The sequence below is a fragment of the Macaca fascicularis genome, chromosome X (genome assembly GCF_037993035.2).
Source record: "Macaca fascicularis isolate 582-1 chromosome X, T2T-MFA8v1.1".
Classification (NCBI taxonomy): domain Eukaryota; kingdom Metazoa; phylum Chordata; class Mammalia; order Primates; family Cercopithecidae; genus Macaca; species Macaca fascicularis.
The window spans coordinates 77,019,857-77,044,451 of NC_088395.1; the positions used below are offsets into that span (position 1 = coordinate 77,019,857).

A 24,595-nucleotide genomic window follows, 5' to 3' on the forward strand; every position below is an offset into this window, starting at 1 on the left:
CCTGGGATTAAGACCTGACATCTTTGGGGGGCATAATTAAGCTTGCCACAGTAGGTAAAAATTCATTGAGCTGCAGTTAAGATTTGTGAATTTTACCTCAGTCAAGAAATGCACAAACTTCTGGAAAAGAGTAATGATTTACATTCCATCATAATAATGAATTAAAGACCTAGCAGATCTACTCTCTTCCTACTGAGAGGTCCATGGATCTGAGTAGAAAGAGAAGAAAAGTGGGATTGAGTACCTAAAAGGGAGGTAGGAGCCTCAAGTGTGGATCTAAAGACAAAAATAGGCTGACCACTAGTCATTCTAGAGATTCTGGGAAAGGTTTCCTGAATGATAAAAATAAGCATACAAGAAGAGAGGCCTTCCTCTCCTGCCATTGAATATTGCCATGTCTGGCATGAAAAGTAGATTCATTCTGACTTTTCACCTTCCTCGCAGACACCAACCTTGGCATGTATACAAGTCTTTCCTGTATGTCCAGCATCAGTTCCTATCCCACTGTGGTACCTGCAGAATCTGGGCTTCTCACACTATCTGAAAGTCCCTGAGAAGGAGAGAGTTATAGTAACTAAACAACCAGGCCCTGAGATGCATATTGGCTAGGAATGGCAGGGGCTGACACCATGAACTGTGCAAAGAGAATATGGGACAGTTGTCCAGGGCCCTCAGTGAGGGGCAGGAGTTAGGGAAGGCCCTGCCCAGCCCTCTGAGTCATAGCCATAGCCATCCTCTGAGGAATGGACACCGCATTGTGGAGGTTGGGGTTAAGGGCTATGTCTATAGATAAGTACTAATGTCTAGACTGCTGTAAGGGGAGGTGAAGGAGGTCAGAGTCCTGAAACCCCAGAGCTTGTAGGTTCTGTCTCTACATTTTCTATGCCCGTGAAGCCTGAGCCTAGGCCCTGTGGGAAGGACAGTCAAGAAAGGAAGATTACTTTGTTGTTGCTGTTGTGGGGGTCCTGGCAGCTGCAGAGACAGAAATATCTCTAATTCCATGAGCGGTCATACGAGGCAAGAGAAGCTGCTTACAGCATGGACTTAGTTTCAGGGATTGGACAGAGTCAAGAGCTAGGGTGAGGAGGTTTACCCTAGGTAGGGGTGATAAGATGTCAGCCGCCTATTCCCTCGACATGCATGTCCTGCCAGAAGAACCTGTCCCCGGGCTGGGAATCTTATATTACCTTCCTCTCCAACGAGAAGAGAAGTTCAAGGCTCACAGACATGTGCACACACAGCTCAATGCACTCAGCTCCCCCTCCACCACTCCTGCCCCCACTACCTACAGGAGATTGACTCCTGCTGTGCACATAAGCTGGGATAATCGGGGTTTCTAAACATCAGCTTCAAGAGTCCAATGTCCCAAGTGGTGGGCGGCTTGGGGACGAGGTACTCTTTCCCATACCCTTGGCTTTTGTGTGGCCTGGAGCTGCTGATATAAAGATTGGAGTGTGACACAAGGTATTCCTTTCAAAAACACAAAGGCCTATACTTTGAGCCCTCCCATTTCAATCCCCCACCATGCTTCACCTTTAAGACCTCCAACTCCACTTTGATCCCAGTTCTCAGGTTCAAGGCCTCACAAGGCCAAAATCCTGAAGTTACCCTTCTCAAACTCCCCTGCCTTTAACATCATCAGAATCAACCTCCTACCCCCACTCTGTCCCAGCAGCAATAGCCTGCTAATCTTTTAGCCACTAATCTTTTAGGCACTAATCTGCTTTCCAAACTCTTGGCACCTGAACTATTTATAGCAGTGTTTCATGCCCCCCCCAAGAACCCTATTCTTTTCTGATGACCCCCACCAATCAAAACACTCAGAGGACTGTGGGTATAAGAGGCTGGGGAGGCAGGCATAGCAACCAGAGCTGGAGACTGATGTGAACTTCATCTCTCTCCCCAGGTAATATTCCAGAGCCCTCGACTTCTAGCCCATACTAAACCCTATATCCCTTGCTCTTAGCATCCCCCTTAATATATCAGGCAGCAGTTGAGGGACACCCTTCCTGACATAGCCTATAGACATTCAGGCCTAGAGACCCTCCAAAGACCTCTGGAAGCTCCCCTAAGCTCACCCCCTGGGCCAGGCTCAGTAAGCATCAAAGAGAAGCCCTAGAGAGACATCTCCCTCTCTCTAAGGATTCCCACCCAAAGGCCTAGCCCCTGGGGACCTGGACGGGGATAAGAATGGGAAAATCTAGGGAAGGCAATGAGAGGGATGAGTTGGTTCAAGGAGGACTTTCAACCTCCAAAGAGACTTCTGTCACCAAAAACTGAGAGTATGAAGGCACCAACCCCTTCTCTCTCACACTTTTCTCCATTCTTTGTTGACAGTCAAGGCCATCATGAGGTGAACTCAGGCTCAGGATCCATTGCAGTAGCAGAAGGAGACAGAATCCATTCATTTGTTCATTCATTCATTCATTCATTCATTCATTCATTCATTCATGTATCCCACAAACATGTCTTGGCACCTAGTGTGTGCCAGGGGATGTCTAGCCTCATACAGACCAAGAAACACATTTTTCTCAAACTTTTCTGGATGGAAACCTCTGTCCAGCCTCTTTCCAGAGAAGTTCCTTCTCTCTGAGGGCTCTCAAGAGTCCCCCAGCCATTCTAGGAAGTTTGGCCCTTTCTGGAGAATAGATAGTATGGTTAGTCAATGATTTGTACAAAATAGGAAAGTTTTTTTTCCCCTCTTGCCCAAGATGGGCAAGAATACGGCTGAAGAAGTACCCTTGGCAGAAGGGATAATAGGAGGTACTTGATGTGGGTGAGGTGTCTGTCTAAGGAAGAAAGGTTACATCACACTAGGTGTATATGGATGGTATGCTGGAGTGGGGTGAGAAGAATGGAAATGAAATGATTGAGCCTTTCTTCTTTCCCTTTTCGCAGAAAAGGCTCAACATCAACTATATAGCCAACATGTCCAAGTAAGAACTCCTTCTAATCTTTTGAATCTGTGAATTGCTCCCTACCCCAATCCAAGTATTTCCCTTTGGGGTAGGGGGATTTCCAATCTCTCCCTAACTTGTGTCCTTGGATTCTATCCCGATTATCTCTACCTTTGCCCCATCCTATGCTCCTGGAGCCTCTTCTAATCCTAAGAATATTTCTTTTCTCCCCACTTCCCTTATTTCCTCTTCCCTGCACTTCCAATCCCCCTCTCCATCCTCTTTCTGGTTTTCTCCCCATAGGGTGTTTAAGAAGACCAGCTCCAATGGGAAGGTGAGAGAACCTGGCCCAGCTGGGCAAATGAGAGGGCAAAAGGGATAGGTGGGTACATCCTTCAAGGTCTCAGGGATCTGGGTTGGGGGCATCAGGGGAATCCATTCCAAAATGATTGTGAGAATAACATGCAAAGTTGTTCCACAACAGCTCTCCATCTACCTGGGGAAACGGGACTTCGTGGACCATGTGGACATGGTGGAACCCATTGGTCAGTGAGTCCAAAAAGGGGAAGCCTGGGGAAAGAGGAATGGAAACTAGGGAGTAAAAGAAAGTCCAGGAGAGACTGTGCAGAAAAGGAGGCAAATTAAAGGGAAGAATGGGAAGAACCATTTCAGGGATCATCTTCTATTTCATAGTCTTGAGAGCTTTTCCTGACCAAAGTGCTGTCTGTCCTTCTCTCCACAGATGGTGTAGTCCTGGTTGATCCTGAGTACTTAAAAGGTCGAAAGTGTAAGTGGAAATCCTTGTCGGTCTTTGTGTGTTTCAGACAGGTAACTCGATGAGTGGATTGCACCAGAGTATAAGAAAACCAGAAAGTGGCAGGAACTGCGAATGCCTTCTCTGGTGGAGGCTGACAACTGGGAATTCCAGCCCAGTGTGGCCAAATTTTATAATTGTTAACGAGGAACTGTAAATGAAGCTCAAAATAAGACTTTTAGAGGCCCAAAGTGTGAAAAGATTATGGTGCCCCCTTACCCAAATCATATTCAAAGTAAATATCTAAAGCATAAATTAAATTTTATTTTTCTTTTTTTTTTTTGAGACGGAGTCTCGCTCTATCGCCCAGGCTGGAGTGCAGTGGCCGGATCTCAGCTCACTGCAAGCTCCGCCTCCCGGGTTCACGCCATTCTCCTGCCTCAGCCTCCCGAGTAGCTGGGACTACAGGCGCCCACAACCGCGCCCGGCTAATTTTTTGTATTTTTAGTAGAGACGGGGTTTCACCGTGGTCTCGATCTCCTGACCTTGTGATCCGCCCGCCTCGGCCTCCCAAAGTGCTGGGATTTAAATTTTATTTTTCAAAATTGCACAAAACTTACACTCGTGCTGAAATTAAAATAGCTTCTTTCAGAATTTCGGATTTTCTCTATTATTACTGGTGGTGGCCCTGCTTGGCTATTGATCTGAATCTTAGACTGCCTATAGAATGATCCAATAAGTCAGAAATCCATATTTTAATGCAGATTTCCTGATTTTCAAATGTTGGCAACTCACTAAAAGACTTTAGAAGCCTGGATAGATTATAAACTTTTTTTTTTTCTGTTGGTTAGATGTGACCTTCAGGCTGCCATTTTGCAACCTCTGGTATACGTGTTTCCATCTCCTTTTTTGTGTAGTGAAACTGACCTTTTATTCAAGGAAAAATTCCCAAACAAAAACCAAAACAACAACCACAGGAAGTAACCGTAAGAAACATTACTTTGGCAGCACTACTACAGATCAAGATTATGCTGATTTTTGTTGTTGTCGTTGCTGCTTTTTTTCCTTTTAATTTCTCACTGTGGATTAACCCCACCGTGATCCAACTAGACTGAAAATTGGGGTTGATTTGAAAAAGGTGCTGAATGGGTTGATGAGTACTAGTTCGGATGTAACTGTTAGATATTGGAGAATAAAGTAGCCTAAATCTCTCAGATTAAGCAGTGTGAAGAAGCAATCAAGTCGGTTTTAAATATCAGAGGAACTTTGGGATAGACTCATAAATTAACCAACTTATTTAAGGTTCCCAAGTATTCTATATTTCTAAAACCTAAATCATTTTTTCACATTTCTACAAAATCTTCACAAGCTCTGGAAAGAAATCTTTAGTTAAAAATATATGTTGTTCCAGGAAGAGAATGAATTTTTCCTTTTATTCTAATCTTTTTTTAATGTCCCCTTGTGAGTTTTATATTACTTTTCATTTAAGTTGCGCGTATTTCTTGTTTATTCTTAGTTTTTCAACATGGTTTGTTACCTCTATGAAGATTGTCTTGTTTGCGTCATATTTTCTAATGTTTTTTTTTATCAAGGTACATTTGTGGATATAAAATATGCTTAATCTATACTGTGGAGTGATAAAGGCCAGTGATAGGGCAGTATATGTGATAGTGTGAACAAACTGTTGTTTAACAAAAATATATCTACAATCTCTCTCTGTATAATTTCTTACAACTGCATGTGACTCTACAGTGATCTCAAAATACAAAGTTTAACTTCAAAAAGGCAATGAGAGAAAAGTAAAAAATACCTAAGGTGGCCTTGCGTTCAATTCTAGCAACAGACAAAGTTGAGAAGCACACATAACAGATATTAACAGTAGTTATCTGTGGAACATGATATATTATGGTGGAGCTTTGATTTGTCTTTTTGTTTGTATTTTCTGATGCTCAGACAATTAACATATATTTTGTAGAATAAACACAACTATACGTTAATAACTTTAGAATAGATACTGACTTTAAAAGAAAATAAAAACAAGCTATTTCCTAGCATGCAAAAAAAGGACAATTCTAAATTGCTAGAGAGCCAATTAGAGCTTCAGTTGGGGGTAGGAGTTGCATGATGCAGCTGATGTCTTAGTCTGCTGCCCTCCCAACACAGGAACAGAAAGCAATTCCAAGAACAAGTCATCTGATTAACATCCTTACCTCAGGTGCTACTAGATCCCCTTCTGCCTCACCCATCCTGACCTTTTTTTCTGTCTCATTCCTCATCTTTTTCATTTCTTCTCTCACCCTGCCTCCTACCAGCCACCTCTTTTCCTCTCCTTTTTCCTTTCTGTCTTTTTCCTTTCCTTTATGCCTTATTTTCCTTTCTTTCTCTTTCCTTTCTCACACTATAATTGGCCATAATTGAGAACAAAGGTGAATCTATTTGTTGTATCTTTTGAAAAGTATTAGGTTTGTCTCCATTGTAGAAAAATTAGAAAACATTTGATGATGAAGGAGAGACTGTGTAACCTTACCATCTTTAATCACTAATCTTTTGATCTTATTCATATTTTCTGTGCAAACATCAAAATTTTAACTAAAATGCTATACTACAAATAATATTTTATAATCTTTTAAACCTGTGTCAATATATACAAATCTATAACTTTTTAAGTTGCCTAGTACTATATTGTGTGGGGATACCACAATGCCCTGCAATGCACATCTTTTTCTCACTTGTTCAATTATTTCTTTAGGCTAAATGCCTAGAAGAGGAATTAACGGCCAAAAGGCATTCACACATTTTTTTTTTTTTTGAAACGGAGTCTTGCTCTGTTGCCCAGGCTGGAGTGCAGTGGCCGGATCTCAGCTCACTGCAAGCTCCGCCTCCCGGGTTTACGCCATTCTCCTGCCTCAGCCTCCCGAGTAGCTGGGACTACAGGCGCCCGCCACCTCGCCCGGCTAGTTTTTTGTATTTTTTAGTAGAGACGGGGTTTCACCGTGTTAGCCAGGATGGTCTACGATCTCCTGACCTCGTGATCCGCCCGGCCTCGGCCTCCCAAAGTGCTGGGATTACAGGCTTGAGCCACCGCGCCCGGCCTCATTCACACATTTTTAAAGCTTTCTATACCCATTGTCAAATTGCCCTCTAAAACGCTTATACCAATTAAATCTCACTCCTGCAGTGCATGAGGCTTCCCATATTGCCCCAGTCCTTATAAACACCGATATTATCAATACTTTCAGGCTTTGCTGTATCTTTTGAATATAGGTTCATTTTCCTCAATCTCAATTTTAAAAGCAAATAATCCGGTGTTTGATGTTTTGAGTTCTTAAAAATACTAAAATAAGTTGCTTTCTACTCAAGTGCTGCTGTTGGCAGTTTTTTTTTTTCTTTGGGTCAGAACTCCTGATAGAAGTAAGGTTACACATTCCTGTTCTATATCTTTCCTTGCCTCAACCTCTGTCACCCTGTACTTGGACAGGTATCCCTCTCTACTCCATTCTACATTCCATTAGTGCATTTCAGATGCTTTCTATCTGCCTCTCACTTGATTTCTTTCAAATCTTAGATACCAGTTACAAAGTATGAGTTCAATTATAACTCTTCCATTTCTGTCAGTATCATCATCATCATCTTCATCCACATCTATAATTGTTTTGAAGTTTCCAAAGGGATTCCTTTTTTTTTTTTTTTTTTTTTTTGAGACGGAGACTCACTCTGTTGCCCAGGCTGGAGTGCAGTGGTGTGATGTCATCTCACAGCAACCTCCACCTCCCAGGTTCAAGCGATTCTCCTGCCTCAGCCTCCCGAGTAGCTGGGATTACAGGTGGCCACCACCACGCCCGGTTAATTTTTGTGTTTTTAGTAAAGACAGGGTTTCACCATGTGGGCCAGGCTGGACTCGAACTCCTGACCTCAGGCTATCCGCCCACCTCAGCCTCCCAAAGTGCTGGGATTACAGGTGTGAGCCACTGTGCCCAGCCTCCAAAGGGATTTCTAATACACCAACTCCTCACAACCATCCTATGAGTTAAGTTGAGCACCTATGAGCCTGAGCTTTGGAGTCAGACAGGCCTGGGTTGAAATCCTGAACCATTGCTTAACAGCTCCGAGCTCACTTTCTTTGCCTGTAAAGTGGAGATAATAATACTTCAGAGGGTTGTTTCGAGGTCTAAATAGCATATGTAGAGTTACTAGAGCAGTCCTATTATTGACAGGTGTAATAACTGAGACCCAGAGAAATCAAGAGATTTGTGCAAGTCCTATTCAGGTCCAGGTATTCTGGCCCTAAATATTATTGTTTCTCTTTTTCATGATAAAATATTTCAGGCATAGAGAATTATGTAATGAATACCCTGTACTCATCACCAAGCTTTAAAAAGAATAACAGAAACAAACTAAAGTCTCCTGTGTGTCCTTCCCTGATCCAGTTTGCCTTCCTCCCTCCCTACTCACTGCTTCTCCTCCTTCTCTCCTCCCTCCCCAGATAACGACTATCCTGAATTTGGTGATTATTCTCTTGATGGCTCCATACTTCTACTCCATATTTATGTGTCTATGATCAACTTTGATATTGTCATCATCATGCTTTTAAACTTTATATAACCGGTAACATACTGTACCTATCATTCTGCAGCTAGATATTTTGTTCAGTAGCTTTTTTTTTTTTTTTTTTTTGAGACAGAGTCTCACTCTGTCACCCCTGCTGGAGGGCAATGGTGCAATCTCAGCTCACTGCAACCTCCGCCTCCCGGGTTCAAGCAATTCTCCTGCCTCAGCCTCCTGAGTAGCTGGAATTACAGGTGTATGCCACCATGCCCGGCTAATTTTTGTGTTTTAGTAGAGATGGGTTTTCACCATGTTGGTCAGGCTGGTCTCGAACTCCTGTTCTCAAGCGATCTGCCCACCTAGGCCTCCCAAATTGCTGGGATTACAGGCGTGAGCTACCGTGCCCAGCCTTGTTCAATAAATTTTGAGATTTAACCATGTTGACACAGGTCTTAGTCTGTTTGTGCTGCTACAGCAAAATACCTGAGACTAGGTAATTTATAAAGAACAGAAATTTATTTTCTCACAATTCTGAAAGCTAGGACGTCCAAGATCAAGGCTCTAGCAGGTTCTGTTTTCTGATGACGGCTGCTCTCTGCTTCCAAGATGGTGCCTTATTACTGTATCCTCCAGAGGGGAGAAACATTGTGTCCTTACATGGTGGAAGGTGGAAGGGCAAAAGGTCTCCTTTATAAGGGTCTTAATCCCGTTCATAAAGGAATTCATGAACAAAGAAGCCCCATGATCTAATCACCTCTTAATGGCCATCTTAATACCATCACAATGGTCATCAACTTTCAACTCCTGAATTATGGAGAGGCCACATACAAACCACAGGGCATTCTTTGAAGTTCTAGTTCATTTATTTCAACCTTGGTTTAGTGTTCCATTATGTGAATATACCATACATTTTTTACCAATTCTCCTGTTGATAGATTTTTAGATTATCTCCAGTTCATACACTACGAGCAGATTTAATTTTACTGGATAATCCCAAATAGTTTTGCAAATTGGTTGCATTAATACTCCCACCAGCAGTATGTAAGAACTCCTTTTGCTCCACATCTTCATTAACATGTAATGTTGCCAGATTTAACATTTTTTGACAATCTGATGTGTGTGAAATCTTATCTCGTTGTGGTTTTAATTTGCGTTTATCTGATTACTAATGAAACTAAATATGTTTTCATATGTTATTGGCCATTCCTTCACATTCTTTGCACACTTCTGCAAGGGCCTCTTCACATTCTTTGCACACTTTTATACTGGTACATTATTATTGTTGACGTGTGGGAGTCCTTACATATTTTGGACGCTAAACTTCAGTGTGTTATATGTGTTGCAAAGATTTTCTCCCAGGCTTTCCATTTTTTCTTTGTTTATAAAGACTTTGAACATAAAGAAGACTTTGTTTATAAAGACTTTTAATATAAATCTTACTGCAGTCAAATGTATTAATAATCTTTTTCTTTGTGCCCATAGCCTTCGATTTTTTTTTTTTTGAGACAGAGTCTTGCTCTGTCGCCCAGGCTGGAGAGGGCAGTGACGACGCGATCCTGGCTCACTGCAAGGTCCGCCTCCTGGGCTCATGCCATTATCCTGCCTCAGCCTCCCGAGTAGCTGGGACTACAGACGCCTGCCACCACGCCCGGCTAATTTTTTGTATTTTTTTTTTTTAGTAGAGATGGGGTTTCACTGTGTTAGCCAGGATGGTCTCGATCTCCTGACCTTGTGATCCACCTGCCTCGGCCTCCCAAAGTGCTGGGATTACAGGCGTGAGCCACCGCGCCCGGCCAGCCTTCGATCATATTACATAACCTGTCTGTGTCTTCTTGACTCAGTTAAGATTCCCCTTCCCACTCAGGCCTGACAGGCCACTCTCTTCCTCCTATGTCTGCAGTGTTTGTCATGTTGACGTGTGCCTTTCGCTATGGCCGTGATGACTTGGAAGTGATTGGTCTGACATTCCGAAAAGATCTGTATGTGCAGACCCTGCAAGTGGTCCCAGCTGAATCCAGCAGCCCTAAGGGGCCCCTCACAGTTCTACAGGAGCGACTGCTGCACAAGCTAGGGGACAATGCCTACCCCTTTACCCTGCAGGTACTGACCCCAAGCCCTGGGCAGGCAAGGTCTCCAGGGAAGATTAAGAGAGGAAGCTCAAGAAGGACAAGGGAGAGGGTTCCCTATTTCTTTTGCATTTGTTTGTATTCTTTTCTTTTCTACTTCTTTTCTGATCTCCTTTCTGTCCCCTAGATGGTGACCAACCTGCCCTGTTCTGTGACACTGCAGCCAGGTCCTGAAGATTCAGGAAAGGTGAGGACTAGGTTCTAAGAAAGAAGGATAGATGGTAGTGCCAGGGAAGAGGAACAGTGGGATAGTCAAGACTGGAGAAATGGACAGCTAAGGAAAGAGGTCAGGCATTTTCTTATAGGCCCATGAGGAAGGGAGGACAGCACTGGAAATTAGCTCTCTTTGCCCTTGTCCTTTTACAGCCCTGTGGGATTGACTTTGAAGTGAAGAGTTTCTGTGCTGAAAACCCGGAGGAGACAGTCTCCAAGAGGTATTCTTTGGTTGTCCCCAAAAATCCCTGCCTCCAGCCTCTGCCAGGAAACAGATCCTGCTCTCATGACAGAAATAGCCCCACTTCTAACCTCCACAGCATCATCGCCACCAGTGACGCTCGGTTCTGAGCCCCCTCTGACTTATCTTCTTTGATCTAGGGCAGGGGTCAGTGAACTTTTCTGTAATGGGCCAAAAAAAACAGTATTTCTCTGTTGCATGTACTCAACTCTGCTGTTGTAGTGCAAACGCAGTCACAGATAGTATAGAAATGAATGAGTGTGGCTGTGTGTCCAATAGAACTTTACTTATGAACACTGAAATTTGAATTTCATGTAATGTCCACATGTCATAAAATAGCATTGTTCTTTGATTTACTTCAACCATTTACAAATGTAATATAACCATTCTCAGCTCGTGGGCCATAGGAAAACAGGCATCAGGCCAGATTTGGCCAGTGGCCACAGTTTACTAACCTTTGGTCTACATACTTACATTAAGGGACTAGAAAAGTTCTCTGAGGGAGGCCTTCCTCTGCTCCCATTCTTAAGTAACGATTGGACTATGGGGGTGGCATGGGAGAGGTCTGTGGGTCTGAAAGGAGGACGCTCTGGCTAATCCCTTGGTCTCTGCTCAGAGACTATGTGCGGCTGGTTGTCCGGAAAGTACAATTTGCACCACCAGAGGCAGGCCCTGGCCCCTCAGCCCAGACCATCCGCCGCTTCCTTCTGTCAGCTCAGCCCCTACAACTCCAGGCCTGGATGGACAGTGAGGTTTGTGACCCCCACTTTTTGCCTTCCACCCCAGAACCCCTCTGATGCCCTTTCTTCACTGATTTCCTACTTGGGCAGGCAGAGATGGGAGCCAGGGTGACAACAGTGCTAAGGAAGCAGGGGTTCTAGGTCTCCATCTGTGCATTCTTCCTCCAGCCTTGACATGGGTCCCTCCTCCTGCTTTAGGTTCACTACCATGGAGAACCCATCTCTGTCAATGTTTCCATCAACAACTGCACCAACAAGGTCATCAAAAAAATCAAGATTTCAGGTGAGTTTCTTTTTCCATCCCTGTGCACCTGGTCCCAAAGCCACAGGTCTTTTTCCAAAATTCTGCCTCACTTACCTGTCTGCATTCATCTAGGCTTTCCCTCTAACATGGGCTTGTCAAAATGCATATCTTATTGTGTCAATGAGCATGTCTTACTGCATCATGTATAGTGTGCCTATGTATAAGGTCACAACTAAGGACACTGAGCTGGGGTCTCAAGGATGACTGACTGATATAATCATGTGCTTTTCCTGGCTTGTTCAGTTGACCAGACCACAGATGTTGTCCTGTATTCACTAGACAAGTACTCCAAGACTGTGTTCATTCAGGAATTCACGTGAGCTGGCGCTGGGGCTAGGGTCAGAGAGCCAAGGGGTGGGGTGGTGGAAAGAGGTCCAGGAAGCAGGTGAGGGGGTTGGGGGAAAAAGGGTGGTGGAAGATCCCAGGGAGGGATTCCCAGGAGAATTAGATGGAGGAGATGCAACTTACCCCCAGGAATCCCATCACGATGCTGAGCGAGGGCAGGGGCATAAGGATTTCCCACCAGAACTAATTCCCCCCAGTCTTCACAGTTAAACATGTCACCTCTCTTGGATACTCCAGTAGGTTCTTGTATAATCTTGTACAAGATACTCTTGGGAGTAAAAGTATGCTTAGTCAGCAAGCCCAGCCTAGATTCTTCTCTTGTTCTTCTTTTGAAGGGAGACTGTAGCTGCCAATTCCAGCTTCTCCCAGAGCTTTGCAGTAACCCCAATCCTGGCTGCCAGCTGCCAGAAACGGGGCCTGGCACTGGATGGCAAACTTAAGCATGAAGATACCAACCTGGCCTCTAGCACGATGTAAGCTCAAATGTAACTCTCAGCCTCCATTTCCCACCCCTCCACCATTCTACATGCTACATTTACAGCTCTGACGTTTCATCTTCAGTGAAGCCTATCCGTTTTTTAAAGTGTCTCTAGGGCAGTGTTCAGAGACTCCTCCAGGCCTAAGGGCCGGCAGTAAGCTCAATAATGCCTGTGGGACCAACGGCAGGCTTAGGTCATAGGCAGAAAAAAGGAAAACATGGAGAGGAAAGCAATCCTTATGTTGTATACGATTTCACAGTTCACAAAGGTCCTACATATGTACTATGTTATCTTTGTGAGAACCCCACTAAAGTAGCCTGGATAGGTGTTCTTATTTCCTTTTACACTTAAGGACCCTGAGGCTCAGAGAGAAGAAGGAATTCATTTAAGGTGGCATCGCTGTTAAGTGGTAGACGTAGACAGGATTATATCACATGTCATCCGGCTCTGAATACTGTGATCTCTACAGAAGCTACTCTCTAGAAAAGATAAAGATGGAGTAGAAGACTAGGAGATGAGAAATGGAGGAAAAGGAGGGCAAAAAAGGAAAATGATGCAACAGGAATGAATAGAATTCTAGGAAGTCATTCACTTGGTTCTGTGCCTTCGGAGGCCCTAGTGTTAGATGTGTCTCCCACCAAAAACCACCTGCCACCATCTGTCAAGTGTAATCCTTCCATCTCTCCCTACCCTTATCAATCAAGTAGCTATAGACTGTTATTGCTAGAAATACCATTAGAAATCATCCAAACTGCATTATTTTATATGTAAGAGATCAGCAGCCCAGAGCAATGAAGAGATTTTCTCAAGCTCATACAGCTTTCAGTGTCTTATTTTTCAATCAGTGGGTTTTTTACTGAACACCTATTACATGCTCATTCCTATGCTAAGCAATGTGGAGAATACAAAGAAGTTTAAGACAGCCTTCAGTCAATTTATGGCCTAGATGAGGAACAAAGAGAGATGCAAATACAACCCAACAGTTAAATGTTAGTGCACGTGGTTCAGAGTAAAAGTGCCACAAAGTTAAAAGAAGCCAGGAGAGCTGGTGAGGGCTTCCTGGAGGAGGTAGAATGAGCTAGATCTTGAAGAATGTGAAGGATCTGGATACCAACAGAGGAAAAAAGAGAGCATTCTAGACTAGGGACACAGCATGGGCCAAGGCTAGAAGGTGGGAATCCACATGGCATGTTCTGATCACGGAGAGAAGATGGGTCTGCTTAGGTTGTATCCCAGGAGTTAGGGCGGAAAAGGTTAGAGAGGCTAGATAGGGCAAGGTCGTTAGGGGTCTTGAAAGTCAGGCAGAGTAGTTGTTATATTCAAAATGTAGGCTCTTGAGCAGAGGGTGACATGGTAAAAGTGAATGTTAGGAAGAGAAATGTGGTCTCAATGGGTAGGAGAGGTTAGAGCCTGGGAGATATTCTACGATAAGACTAAACATAATAGGGTGTGGTGATGGGAATGCATGAGAAGAAACTGGGGACTGAATGAATTACTCCTCATGCTCCTAAACACCCCAAAACGAATACTACAACCTCCAGTATTAGACCTGGAATGGACAAAGAGCTGCTGGGGATCCTGGTGTCCTACAAAGTCAGAGTCAACCTGATGGTGTCCTGTGGTGGGTAAGTGAGGGTTCTGGGTCTGTCTGGGAAGGGGCTGAGGAGTCAAGGGTTTTTCGCTTCTGTTTTTCTCCCAGTTAGATTGACCCAATCAAACCATTCCCCACCCCTTCTCCCAGACCAGGTACCCAAAACGGTGAGCTCAGTGAGCAAGTCACTTTCCCTTCCAGAAACCCATTCTGTGGCTGGCTCATTAGGTCTTATGATCCCTCATCCCCTAGTGAAACTAGGTTGCCCCTTCTGTATTTCCTGCTGCTAATTTTGGGTGTCATTCTACCCACAGCATCCTAGGAGACCTGACAGCCAGGTGAGAGACTGTGGGGTGGGGGGACTTGGGCAAGAAGAGGAGGACAAGGGGATAAGGAGAGCAAAATGATTGATTCGGGAGGGTCTGAGGGCATCCAAAGACTGGAAAACTAAGGGAGGGAGGTCCAGGGATTGGGCTTGTAGAGAGAGGAGATGTAACTCCACCTTGGGATCCTTGCAGCGATGTTGGTGTGGAGCTACCCTTGGTCCTGATCCATCCGAAGCCATCTCAAGGTGAGTGACCAGGTGGAACTCACAGGAACGGTTGTCCTGAGGACTGGGGTCCAAGCCATTCTGATCTCATGAATTGGAGACTAGCAGTTTGCCTGGGGATGGAATAGCAATAGGTAGGCTGGGTGTCTAGGTTTTCAGGGGAAGTGTGTGTGTGTGTCGTGTGTGCTGGAGACGAAGGATTGGGAAGGGGGAGGGGGAAGTAAAGATACTTCTTCAGGGAACCGAAGAGCCCCTAATCAGCTTCAGCTCCATTTTTTCCCTCCCTCTCCATGCTTGCTACAGAGGCTGCTAGGTAATGGAATACAAGACTGGGAAGCCCCATTCCCCTCTTCCCATTGCCACCCTCCATGTTATGATGATGGAAATGTGAAAATGCTTCCCTGGGGTGCTTTCAATACGTGTGCAGTGGAAACATATGGCTTAGCTTCGTGTCACAGTTCGGTGCTTTTCATATGCCCTCCTTTCCCTTTCTGCATCCCCCCCGCCCTCCACCTTCTGCTCTTGTTGGAATCATCCTTCCCCCTCATCCCCTTCCCATTTTTCTTTTTCCTTTTCCCCCACCCCCTCGCCCTTACTTCTTTCGTCTTTCATTCTTTGATACCTTCCCTCCTTCCCACCCCTCATCCTTATTTCCCTTCCAGTGCTCCTGGGGGACTTTTGTGCTGGGAAATTTGGGCGGGAATGGAAGGAAACAAGCCAGAGTGGCTGATGGAGGAGTGGGGGCACCAAGAGGGGGCCGAGGAGCCTAGCTGGGAAGCAGGGAGGGGATCACTTTTCTGGGATCAGGAAAAAAGAGTGGACACGGAGGACACCCAGAAAGGGGTTCCTAACCCTCCATTCTCTTCTGCTGCTTCTGCAAGCTCTGAGGACATAGTCATCGAGGAGTTTACGCGGAAAGGCGAGGAGGAGAACCAGAAGGCTGCGGAGGCCGAGGGAGATGAGGGGAGCTGAGCACCTCGCTCTGGTGCCCGTCTGTGTGGGAGCCCCCACTGTAACACTCTAATAAATCAGTGTGTTCAGATGTGCCTGGCGATCTCTTGCCTATTTCCTCTTCCTGGAGGATCATGGAACTGCTGAGAACAATCTTCCCCACCTCCACCCCTTCGCCGTGATTACACTACACTTAGCCCGTGCTTTTCCCTTACGCTGACCCCAACTTCCTGTGACACGGTCAGTGGCCATCCCTCTCTCCACCCCATGACCCCACTCTAGTGGCCATAGGATTGCGCTGAACACGAGGCACAGTGCAAGCTGTGGGGAGGGGGCCGAGGGGGCGTGGCCGTGCCCAGGCCTGGGTGTGAAGCCAATGGCCGTCAGCGGACGTCAGTAGAGTATGGCATGACGTCTGGCGGCGCAGGCTGAGAGTCGGAAGCCATTTTGGCTGCCACCTACCTGAAGCGATGTCTGCCTTTGGTCACGACAAGGCCTGGATGGAGGCCGGAGGCTTTGGCCTGGAGGCTGCCGAAAGAACCGAATACCAGTCTCTGTGCAAATCTAAACTCTTATTCCTGGGAGAGCCGAGCGGTGCGGGTCTGGGTTGGGCTTTGGGGACAGGGAGGTGTAATTGGTATGAAATGGGGTGGGGCATTCTCTGGGGAACCGAGTTCCTCCTTGTTGGGAAAGGTTGGAGTGGGAAGAGGGAGGGCTCATAGAAACATTGGGGGGAGAAAGGGCACCGAGGGCAACGATTGGCCTGCTTAACTCCCTCACAGTAGGGAAGACATCCGTCATCACCCGCTTCATGTACAACAGCTTCGGCTGCGCCTGCCAGGTAAGCCCATCACCAAGTCATATGGTACATTTTTGCCGCTCTTCTTGGCGGACTCACCTGGAGATTCTCCTCCTCAAAGTTATGTATTATAAGCATTGGGAAGTGGAGCCAGGACAACTTCTTGAAGGGTCATTCTCCACTTTGGGTTCTAAGACTGCCTCATATTGGGAATAGAGGGAATGCTGGAGTGTCTCTCACTTTCTTTTGTAGGCAACTGTTGGAATTGACTTCTTGTCTAAGACCATGTACTTGGAGGACCAAATAGTGAGTGTTAACTCTCATACCACAAACCCTACACTTCAACCCCTTAGGCCTATTCATCACAGTTGGGTAGCACCATCAAAAAAACTGAAGCCTCTTCAAATTACCAAGCCCTATGATGTTTCTTGTTCTGCCTGCCTTCATCTAATCTCCAACTGTAACATAAACTCCAAGAGACCTTGAATCCTTAAATCTGCTGTGCTGTAGGGTCTTCCTGAATCAAAACAGTATATTGAAATTGGTTGGACCTGTCCTAGGACTATAGGCCACTTGGTTTGAGGCTATAGCAGCCACTTCTCAGGGATCCACTCTCCCCGACCTTTTGTATTCTGCCTTTATTAGGTCTGAGCTTTTTAAAAAGGCTAGTTTCTTTTCTACCTTTCCCCATCTTCTTCCTGAACATTTGTTTTATGCAGGTTCAGCTGCAGCTATGGGACACAGCTGGCCAGGAGCGCTTTCACAGCCTAATTCCTAGCTACATTCGTGATTCAACTATTGCAGTGGTTGTCTATGACATCACAAGTGGGTGTTATGCAATGTTTTATTTCAAAAGGGGATTATAAAGAGATTGATAGGGAGATTGATAAAATTAGCAGAGAGGAAGTGTTCTCTCCAAATCTCTCCTAAATGTTTCAACGCTCTGCAACATATTCTCTTGCAGACATCAGTTCTTTTAAGGAGACAGATAAGTGGGTAGAACATGTACGAGCAGAAAGAGGTGACGATGTTGTCATCATGTTGGTGGGTAACAAGATTGATTTGGATAACAAAAGGTAAAGTATAACTACAATTTCTTCTGGCATACCTAAAATTCAGTCTCTATGGGGAGGGTCAACTGTGTTCTATTTACTTGGGGAGGAGTTACCTTAGTCTCCTCTGCCCACTACCAGCACTGCAGGAGGGGAAGGACAGGGGGGCGTCCCATCAGGGCACAAGGATATGTGGGGGGTACAGGAGAGAGTCCTCACCCTGTAATCAGATGGGTCATGGGTTTAAGCCTTCTAGAGTTCCTGGCGCTAGGTAAGCATCATTACACCTCAGAAGAATCTATCCATATCCAATAACTCTGGCCCTTTTCATCATTTCTGATTCGTCCAGACAAGTCACTGCAGAAGAGGGTGAAGAAAAATCCAGAAACCTCAATGTGATGTTTATTGAGACCAGTGCCAAAACCGGTTACAACGTGAAAAAGGTAATACTTGTTTCTTTCTATAATACTTTAACTGCACTCTGTCTGTAGCTACCACCACTGTTTACTCTTTTGGATAACCTTGGCTTATCTTTTGCGGGGTGGGGGTCAAGATTCATCTCCCCATCATGTATCTCAAAGGCCCTGAATTATTCCAGCCTCTGAACCTGACCTTTTTTTTTCCTTTTTTTTTTTTGGTCACCATTCACACACACACAGCTGTTCCGGCGTGTGGTTTCTGCCCTTCTTTCCACAAGGACTTTACCTCCACCAAAAGAGGGGAGTATCCTTTTTCCTAGCTTTGCTGGGGTAGGGAGTATACAAGTAGAGAAGGTAAGTTTCCTTTGCTGAGCTGATGCCTGAGTGGTACTTAAGGGGAAAACAGGACTAACTTTAGCCCAAAGTAGTTCGTTGGTTTGCCTTTAGGTGAGAGGGATTGTAAGATCAGAATTCCTCTTCTACATCTCCTAGAAGCTGACCCTGGGTGTTGAGATTTGACTCCAGTCACCTCACTGTATTAGCTTCCTTAACACACACTTCAGCAGTTGAAATCGAACTGGAATCCTTCGAGGAGTCAGGCAACAGAAGCTATTGTTCCCGTTGACAGCTTAGGCTTTCTCTGCCTCATTTGATGGATTTCTTACATTTGGGGTTGCCATGCCAGTTCTCCTCCCCACCTCGTTTTATGATACATGGCCACTTACTCTCTTCCAATTCCTAGGCTTGGGGTAAAAACAGAACCCCTGAAAGTGCTGTCATTTTTTCCCGACTGCATCTCACAGCTACTGGGTGGAAGCTTCTTGCAGCACCTGGGAATTCTACCTTACCTTCTCTGATGGTAAAAGACATCTGTAGAGAATACAGTTCTATAGCAGCTGACATACTTCAAAGGCCAATACCATTCATTCTCCACTGTTTGTTGTTGTTTACGTACACCCTCAATAAATGGTTCTTTAACCTAAGGCTGTTACTGCTTGTGCTTTCTCCACACTATACCTATATTTCCACAATGCAATTATCTCATGTTGGTGCCCTAACATAGAACCAATCCAAGTATCTCAAGTGAGAACCAATTTAGGGCAGGAGGGTTTTTGCCTCTTAGGCCCATGGCACCTGGCTGGGACTTTTTACCATGTTTTTTATACTTCTTAGATACATTTTTTAAGACCTGTTAACCACAGGGAGAGTCTTGGACCTCAACATTCAGCCAAGTCACCCAACATGCCTTTATGGAAGTAACCAAGCTACTATTTTCTTTCTTTCGTGGCCAATGCGGGGCAGGGGGTCAGCAAATAGGAGCATAGAACAGGATTTCCCAGGAAGCATAGAGACAGCTACATTAATTCTACCTCCAGCTCTGCTCTCAAGGGATGTTGCCACCTAACAATAGCACTGAGGCTCTAGAAGAGGTATGTCAGTAGAGCTAGGGTGGGATATATAGGAAGAACCAGACCTTCCCCATACAGTATAGTACTACTGTTTAGAACAATGTTTCCTACATTTGAAGACTTATTTGCTTATTTCCTTTGCGTCTTTAAAAATCCAGATTTCCAGATTCCACCTCAGACTAACAGAATCATTGTCCAGTAGATGGGTCTATAAATATATATTTAAGTTCCCCAGGATTCTTTCAAGGCAAATTTTGGGACTTCATCATAGGGGTACATCACCCCACGCCACACTAGAAAACTTTTTTTTTTTTTCCTTTGAGACAGTCACTCTGTCAGCCAGGCTGGAGTGCAGTGGCACCATCTTGGCTCACTGCAACCTCCACCTCCAGGGTTCAAACAATCCTCCTGCCTCAGCCTCCCGAGTAGCTAGGATTACAGGCAGTGTGCTACCACGCCCATCTAATTTTTGTATTTTTAGTAGAGATGGGGTTGCACCTTGTTGGCCAGGCTGGTCTCGAACTCCTGGCCTCAAGCTATCCGCCCGCCTTGGCCTCCCAAAGTGGTGGGATTACAGGCATAAGCCACCGCACCCAGCCTCACACTAGAAAACTTTCAATTCCAAATTGGTATTTTGAACACGTCAGTGGCGATGGCATAGGCGTGACCAGGAATCCTGTAATGGTGGATTGGTAACTAAAGATCTAGGAACATGGCAGAATGTTATTTGGGGCTGGGGTGAAGAAAAGGGAGAAGTCAGCAGTTAGTACTACTCAACTTACAAGTTGGAAACTGTGAACCAATTTCTGACTGCTGCCTCAGAAAAGAAATGCATCTAAGCCCCTTCCTTAGTTTATGTTCCAGATCAAAGAATATGAGAAAGAAGAGAGAATTATATTAATACTGTCCCCTGCAGAGAAATGTTCAAAGCTCCTAGGGGAACAGGCAGTTTCTTTCAGTGCCCCTCACTCTATGCCATTCCTTAGTTATACTGTGGTTAAAGTTCCTCGGCCTCCCTAATGTTCTGGTCAGACATCATAGGTAGTTGCAAGGTAGGTCTAGTGTTGCTCTGTTCCTTCCAGTGGCTCCTCTCTTTGGAAGAGCTTTTTCTTCCCTCAATAGCATTTTACATCTAATTGGTAACATTCAAAAGCCACACCAATATTTCTTCAGCATTGTGTTTTACTTTTTGGGGGAGAGGCTAGGAGGAGGAAGGGGTGAAATCAGGGTCTCTTTGGAGTCTCAAAAGTGTATGAATCCTCTGGTAGTACAAGGATGGGATAAGATGGTCAGGGAAGTCAGATGGAAAATCCCCAAGATTCTTTTTGCTACTGATTTCTATAATTAAAATATGACATATGTAAGGGACTAGTACATGGTATTCAATAAATGTCAGCTGTCTTTCCTAACTAGGTTCCTCACAGGCTAGGTTATGCCTAGATATCATCCTCCTTTCAGGGAATGAAGCTCACCTAGAAAACTAGGGAACTAAAAGTGCAATACAGTTTGGGTAATTCAGTTGGTTAGCTGTCTCCCCATCCTCCCAACTCACTATTCCAGGGAGGGGCTGAAAATAGAAGTGGCTCTCCTAAAGTCTAGTTAGCATGTCATGGCAGAGTTCACATGAAGGGCTGTGGGCTGCAACTTTCTAGTGCACAGTCCTCTCTTTTTGGCGATGGTAATCTGAAGGAAAGAAGAAGAAAAGGAGGAACAGAGCAGGTTATCTTCACACTTGAGCTCCCGATTCCCTATCCCCAACTTGTAGGGCCTCTAGCTATCAGTATTTAAAGAGTTCTTACTTACGGCCCTGTCAGGAAAGTGAAAAAAGTGGCACTTACTATAGGGAAAGAAGCGGACACGCATGCTGATTTCACGAGCTGTCTTCAGGATCTCAACAGCCTGGAAGGAACACAGCAGCTTGTACAAATGAAGAGATATGACCCAAGACAGAATCGTAACATGGGGAAAGGGATTTGCCACTCCAACCTCTGTATCACTAATAGCTGCTTCCCTCTGGTACTTTCCCCAGGAGAGGTGCTTACTTTCTCTATTTTTTTTTTTTTTTTTTTTTTTTTTGAGACAGGGTCTTGCTGTGTTGCCTGGGCTGGTCTTAAATTCCTGGGCTCACGTGATCCTCCCGTCTCAGCCTCCTAAATAGCTGGGATTACAGGCATGTACCACAGTGCCCAGCAAAATGCTTTCTTATTAAGTTACAGATTAGGCTACTCCTGTCCAATATGTCCTATTTGAGATGGCTTCTTGCAGCACCACAGCCCAAGTACTGTGCTCACCTTGCTGTGCTCAATATCTTGGAAATCCACATCATTCACAGCTAGAACTTGGTCCCCTTCCTGAAGTCCTGCTCTATGTGCATCAGAGTCAGGAATTACCTGTTGGTAAAGAGAGAATACATGTGATTGGGATGCGATAATTGCAGAAGACTGTCAGTGAAATTCGGTGCTATTCAAATGTAAGGTGCTATTGTTTTTCTGTGATAATCTATGCAGACAGATGGCCTGCCAAATGAAAAGTTTAAAGTGGGAAAGGGGGTGTCTCCATTATACCCCTTCTATGAATCCACTGAGTCATCCTCTCAGCCTTTGGGACATTAGGGTTCTGCAATCTGTTAATTTAACAAAGGGAGGTAACTATCCATATTGCCTACTGGGCATAAATACCTTGGAGATGAAGATGCCTAGCTGGGAGGCCTTTCCTCCTCGGATGTTAAATCCCAACTGTAAGACAAGAGCACAGAATGGGGGCTCAATAGAGACCACAAACACAAGAACAACTAGTAGCATCATCGTGCAATAGCTCAGCTTGTGTGTCCCTGAAAGTCAGAAGTTGTAGAAGTGTTATCTCAGCTTTTCTGTCCACAAGAAGGAAAGTTTCCTCACATCTGCACCTGCTTTCCAATCCATCCCCCCAACACTGCCAATTTCTGGTATGGATGAATCTAGCCTGGAATAAGGTTTCATAAGTTCACCTGAGCTCCAGGAGGCTTCTTCAGTGTGATGGTTCGGGGCAGAAACTGGGTCAACTCATTGTTGTAGTCTGGGTGGTGCACCCTCTGCAAGACACAGCAACCCCAGAAATTTTACCAGTCTTACTTCATACCTACCTTCATTTGGATCACTAATGAATCACCCTGAAGTCAGGAAAAGGAAAGGTCATAGACTTAATTTAAGTAGAACAGATAACACTGACTAAATGAGCAGATGGACAGCATTGGGACAGCCCAGTAGCTCCCCATTTCTCCACCTTTTTTTTTTTTTTTTTTTTTGAGATGGAGTTTTGCTCTTGTTGCCCAGGCTGGAGTGCAATGGCTTGATCTCGGCTCACCGCAACCTCCGCCTCCCAGATTCAAGCGATTCTCCTGCCTCAGCCTCCCTAGTAGCTGAGATTACAAGCATGTGCCACCACGCCCGACTAATTTTGTATTTTTAGTAGAGACGGAGTGTCTCCATGTTCGTCAGGCTGGTCTCGAACTCCCAACCTCATGTGATCTGCCTGCCTCGGCCTCCCAAAGTGCTGGGATTACAGACATGAGCTACCGCGCCTGGCCTTCGCCTCTTAACAGTATGGAAAGGAAGGCTCCAAATTTCCAGAATTAACCGGTGTGAATAGACCCCAGCAGGAGGCTTCCACAAAGAAGTTCCCAATGGGTCCTGTTGCTCAGAATCCAGCTTCTGGGTCTTCTGGCTACAAGTGCTAAGATGCACTCTCCATGTCGCCTTCTAACCCTGCCATCCTACCTTTCATGCATCATCTCATGCCCAGGGGGAAAAAATCTCCTACTCAGGAATATAGATGGTTCCCACCTCATGAGGAGGAATCCATGCTGGAGGATTCTCATAGGCAGGCAAGAAAACCACCGGGTAGTCATCATAAGGAATCCGGCTGTCCATCTCGGGCAAGGCCCTGGAAGAGTGAATCAGAACAGACAAAAAGTGGTTCAAAAGGGAGAGCAGCCCAGCAAGTTTCAGAAAGCAGCTCCAACCCATTCCAAGGCAGTCAGTCTACGGGCACAGCCCACATCTAGGTGTTAAGGTTGGAGGAGAGCAGGAAGGAAGAAGAAAACTCTTAACTTAGCTAAACATCTTCTGGATGCCAAGCAACCTGCCAGGTACTCTAGAAAGAGGACCTCATTTTTCACAACAATCCTGCAAAACAGATGTTACCGTCTTAAACCTGGAGAAGAGGAAATCAGGGTCGAGTCTAAAAAGATCTACTTTCGAAGCCCAAGCGAGTGTTAACTATCCGCAGGGACTCGGGGCAAGGCACCGCCCCACATTTCCTAGATGCGATTAGTAACGGTAGGGTCCCCAGATCGACCCTTCCTTCACCTGACCAGCCACCTCCCACGTCCCCACCCCACATTCTGCCTGAGTCCCGCGCTCTCGGCCGCATAAACGCCGCACCACCTCACCAGTGGGCAGTCCACAGCGACCTCAAACTCCGCTCACCGCCAATTCAGTCTGGGAACCGGAAGCGGATGCTCCGCAGGGTGGAAAAGAGGCCGGGCCAGGGTGCAACAAACTGACCCTCCCCTTCCCACCGCGCCGGCCTGCGCGCGCCGACGTGCGCGCTCCGCCCTCGGCAGTCCGCACTGCAATTGGTTGGCGTCTCCGGAACGGATTTGAAACTTGGCGGTTAAAGCTCCGTCTGGGACAGGGCGGCTGGAGACCCGTGGAGAACGGGGAAGGGACATTTAGTTTGGTGAGTTACGGGGGCACACCTTAGCTCAGAACCTGTTTCTTCCCGGTACCCTAGGGCTTTGGTTCTTTGTTGCTGTCCCCGTTGGAGTTTTTTCTTTGCCTTTCAGACGCGCGTGCACTCTCTTTAGAGTGCAGGGCTGACGGACGGTCCAGCCCTGGCCAAGTCCTGGAGAGTGAATCTCCCAAGGCAGTGTTCCCGCTGAGAAGGGTCGGAACCGAGGAGGACGCCCTCCCACCCCTGCTGACCTGCTAACATTCATCAGCGAGCCTTCTTTTTCCCCCTCGCAGAGACGGTGCTGAGATAGGATCATGAAGGAAGAGGTGAAGGGAATTCCTGTAAGAGTGGCGCTGCGTTGTCGCCCTCTGGTCCCCAAAGAGATTAGCGAAGGCTGCCAGATGTGCCTTTCCTTCGTGCCCGGGGAGCCTCAGGTGCGTAGCAGAGTCCAGAGCCTGTGTCTGAAC

At 45.7% G+C, this 24,595-nt stretch overlaps 4 protein-coding genes and 1 long non-coding RNA gene across 9 annotated transcripts in view; 3 read left to right on the top strand and 2 right to left on the bottom strand.

The window, feature by feature from the left end:
• The first annotated feature begins 1,867 nt into the window (after positions 1-1,867).
• Positions 1,868-15,831, top strand: ARR3 (arrestin 3). The gene is made up of 17 exons (XM_045384367.2): positions 1,868-1,906; positions 2,899-2,936; positions 3,201-3,231; positions 3,382-3,442; positions 3,640-3,684; positions 10,097-10,296; positions 10,450-10,509; positions 10,689-10,756; positions 11,393-11,528; positions 11,715-11,799; positions 12,064-12,136; positions 12,501-12,638; positions 14,186-14,269; positions 14,550-14,573; positions 14,754-14,806; positions 15,089-15,098; positions 15,667-15,831. Exons 2-17 carry the CDS (start codon positions 2,929-2,931, stop codon positions 15,755-15,757), a joined length of 1,167 nt encoding a protein of 388 aa, XP_045240302.1. The 5' UTR covers positions 1,868-1,906; positions 2,899-2,928; the 3' UTR covers positions 15,758-15,831.
• Positions 14,761-17,944, bottom strand: LOC141409412 (uncharacterized). Its single transcript, XR_012429973.1, has 3 exons — positions 17,807-17,944; positions 16,199-16,264; positions 14,761-14,898 (listed from the first exon to the last, which is right to left on the bottom strand). It is a non-coding gene; the product is annotated as an uncharacterized lncRNA (long non-coding RNA).
• RAB41 (RAB41, member RAS oncogene family) lies at positions 16,207-20,963 on the top strand. Its single transcript, XM_074029489.1, has 6 exons — positions 16,207-16,330; positions 16,522-16,577; positions 16,788-16,841; positions 17,255-17,360; positions 17,500-17,611; positions 17,937-20,963. The coding sequence occupies exons 1-6, from the start codon at positions 16,207-16,209 to the stop codon at positions 18,076-18,078; spliced, it is 594 nt and encodes a 197-aa protein (XP_073885590.1). The 3' UTR covers positions 18,079-20,963.
• Positions 20,580-24,591, bottom strand: PDZD11 (PDZ domain containing 11). Of its 4 annotated transcripts, XM_015444120.3 has the most exons (8): positions 23,845-23,902; positions 23,504-23,578; positions 23,237-23,336; positions 22,402-22,485; positions 22,094-22,150; positions 21,707-21,805; positions 21,254-21,314; positions 20,580-21,098 (listed from the first exon to the last, which is right to left on the bottom strand). In XM_015444120.3, exons 3-8 carry the CDS (start codon positions 23,321-23,323, stop codon positions 21,064-21,066), a joined length of 423 nt encoding a protein of 140 aa, XP_015299606.1. In that variant the 5' UTR covers positions 23,324-23,336; positions 23,504-23,578; positions 23,845-23,902; the 3' UTR covers positions 20,580-21,063. The 4 variants fall into 4 exon arrangements, with proteins under 4 accessions (XP_015299606.1, XP_065394398.1, XP_005593913.1 ...); XM_065538326.1 differs by lacking the exons at positions 23,504-23,578; positions 23,845-23,902 and adding an exon at positions 24,380-24,591; XM_005593856.3 differs by lacking the exon at positions 23,504-23,578.
• Positions 24,057-24,595, top strand: part of KIF4A (kinesin family member 4A) — a 133,074-nt gene continuing 132,535 nt past the window's right edge. Inside the window, exons 1-2 of one of the 2 annotated variants that reach the window (XM_074029486.1) lie at positions 24,057-24,134; positions 24,241-24,562. In XM_074029486.1, the coding sequence (XP_073885587.1) occupies positions 24,443-24,562 (120 nt within the window). In that variant the 5' untranslated portion in view covers positions 24,057-24,134; positions 24,241-24,442. The remainder of the gene's footprint in view (positions 24,135-24,240; positions 24,563-24,595) is intronic. The other variant, XM_005593863.5, reaches the window with a different exon arrangement.

What these genes read in the sequence shown, in the direction of transcription:
- ARR3 (XM_045384367.2), top strand. An exon ending in GAGGAGACAGTCTCCAAGAG is followed by an intron (nt 10,757 to 11,392) that starts GTATTCTTTGGT and finishes GTCTCTGCTCAG; the next exon opens with AGACTATGTGCGGCTGGTTG. An exon ending in AACCTGGCCTCTAGCACGAT is followed by an intron (nt 12,639 to 14,185) that starts GTAAGCTCAAAT and finishes TACAACCTCCAG; the next exon opens with TATTAGACCTGGAATGGACA.
- RAB41 (XM_074029489.1), top strand. Translation starts at nt 16,207, where the DNA reads ATGTCTGCCTTTGGTCACGACAAGGCCTGGATGGAGGCCGGAGGCTTT. An exon ending in TGTACTTGGAGGACCAAATA is followed by an intron (nt 16,842 to 17,254) that starts GTGAGTGTTAAC and finishes TGTTTTATGCAG; the next exon opens with GTTCAGCTGCAGCTATGGGA. An exon ending in ATTGATTTGGATAACAAAAG is followed by an intron (nt 17,612 to 17,936) that starts GTAAAGTATAAC and finishes TGATTCGTCCAG; the next exon opens with ACAAGTCACTGCAGAAGAGG.
- PDZD11 (XM_074029488.1), bottom strand. Translation starts at nt 23,419, where the DNA reads ATGGGTTGGAGCTGCTTTCTGAAACTTGCTGGGCTGCTCTCCCTTTTG. An exon ending in TAGGCATCTTCATCTCCAAG is followed by an intron (nt 21,806 to 22,093) that starts GTATTTATGCCC and finishes CTTTACCAACAG; the next exon opens with GTAATTCCTGACTCTGATGC. An exon ending in AAGATATTGAGCACAGCAAG is followed by an intron (nt 21,315 to 21,706) that starts GTGAGCACAGTA and finishes TGTTCCTTCCAG; the next exon opens with GCTGTTGAGATCCTGAAGAC.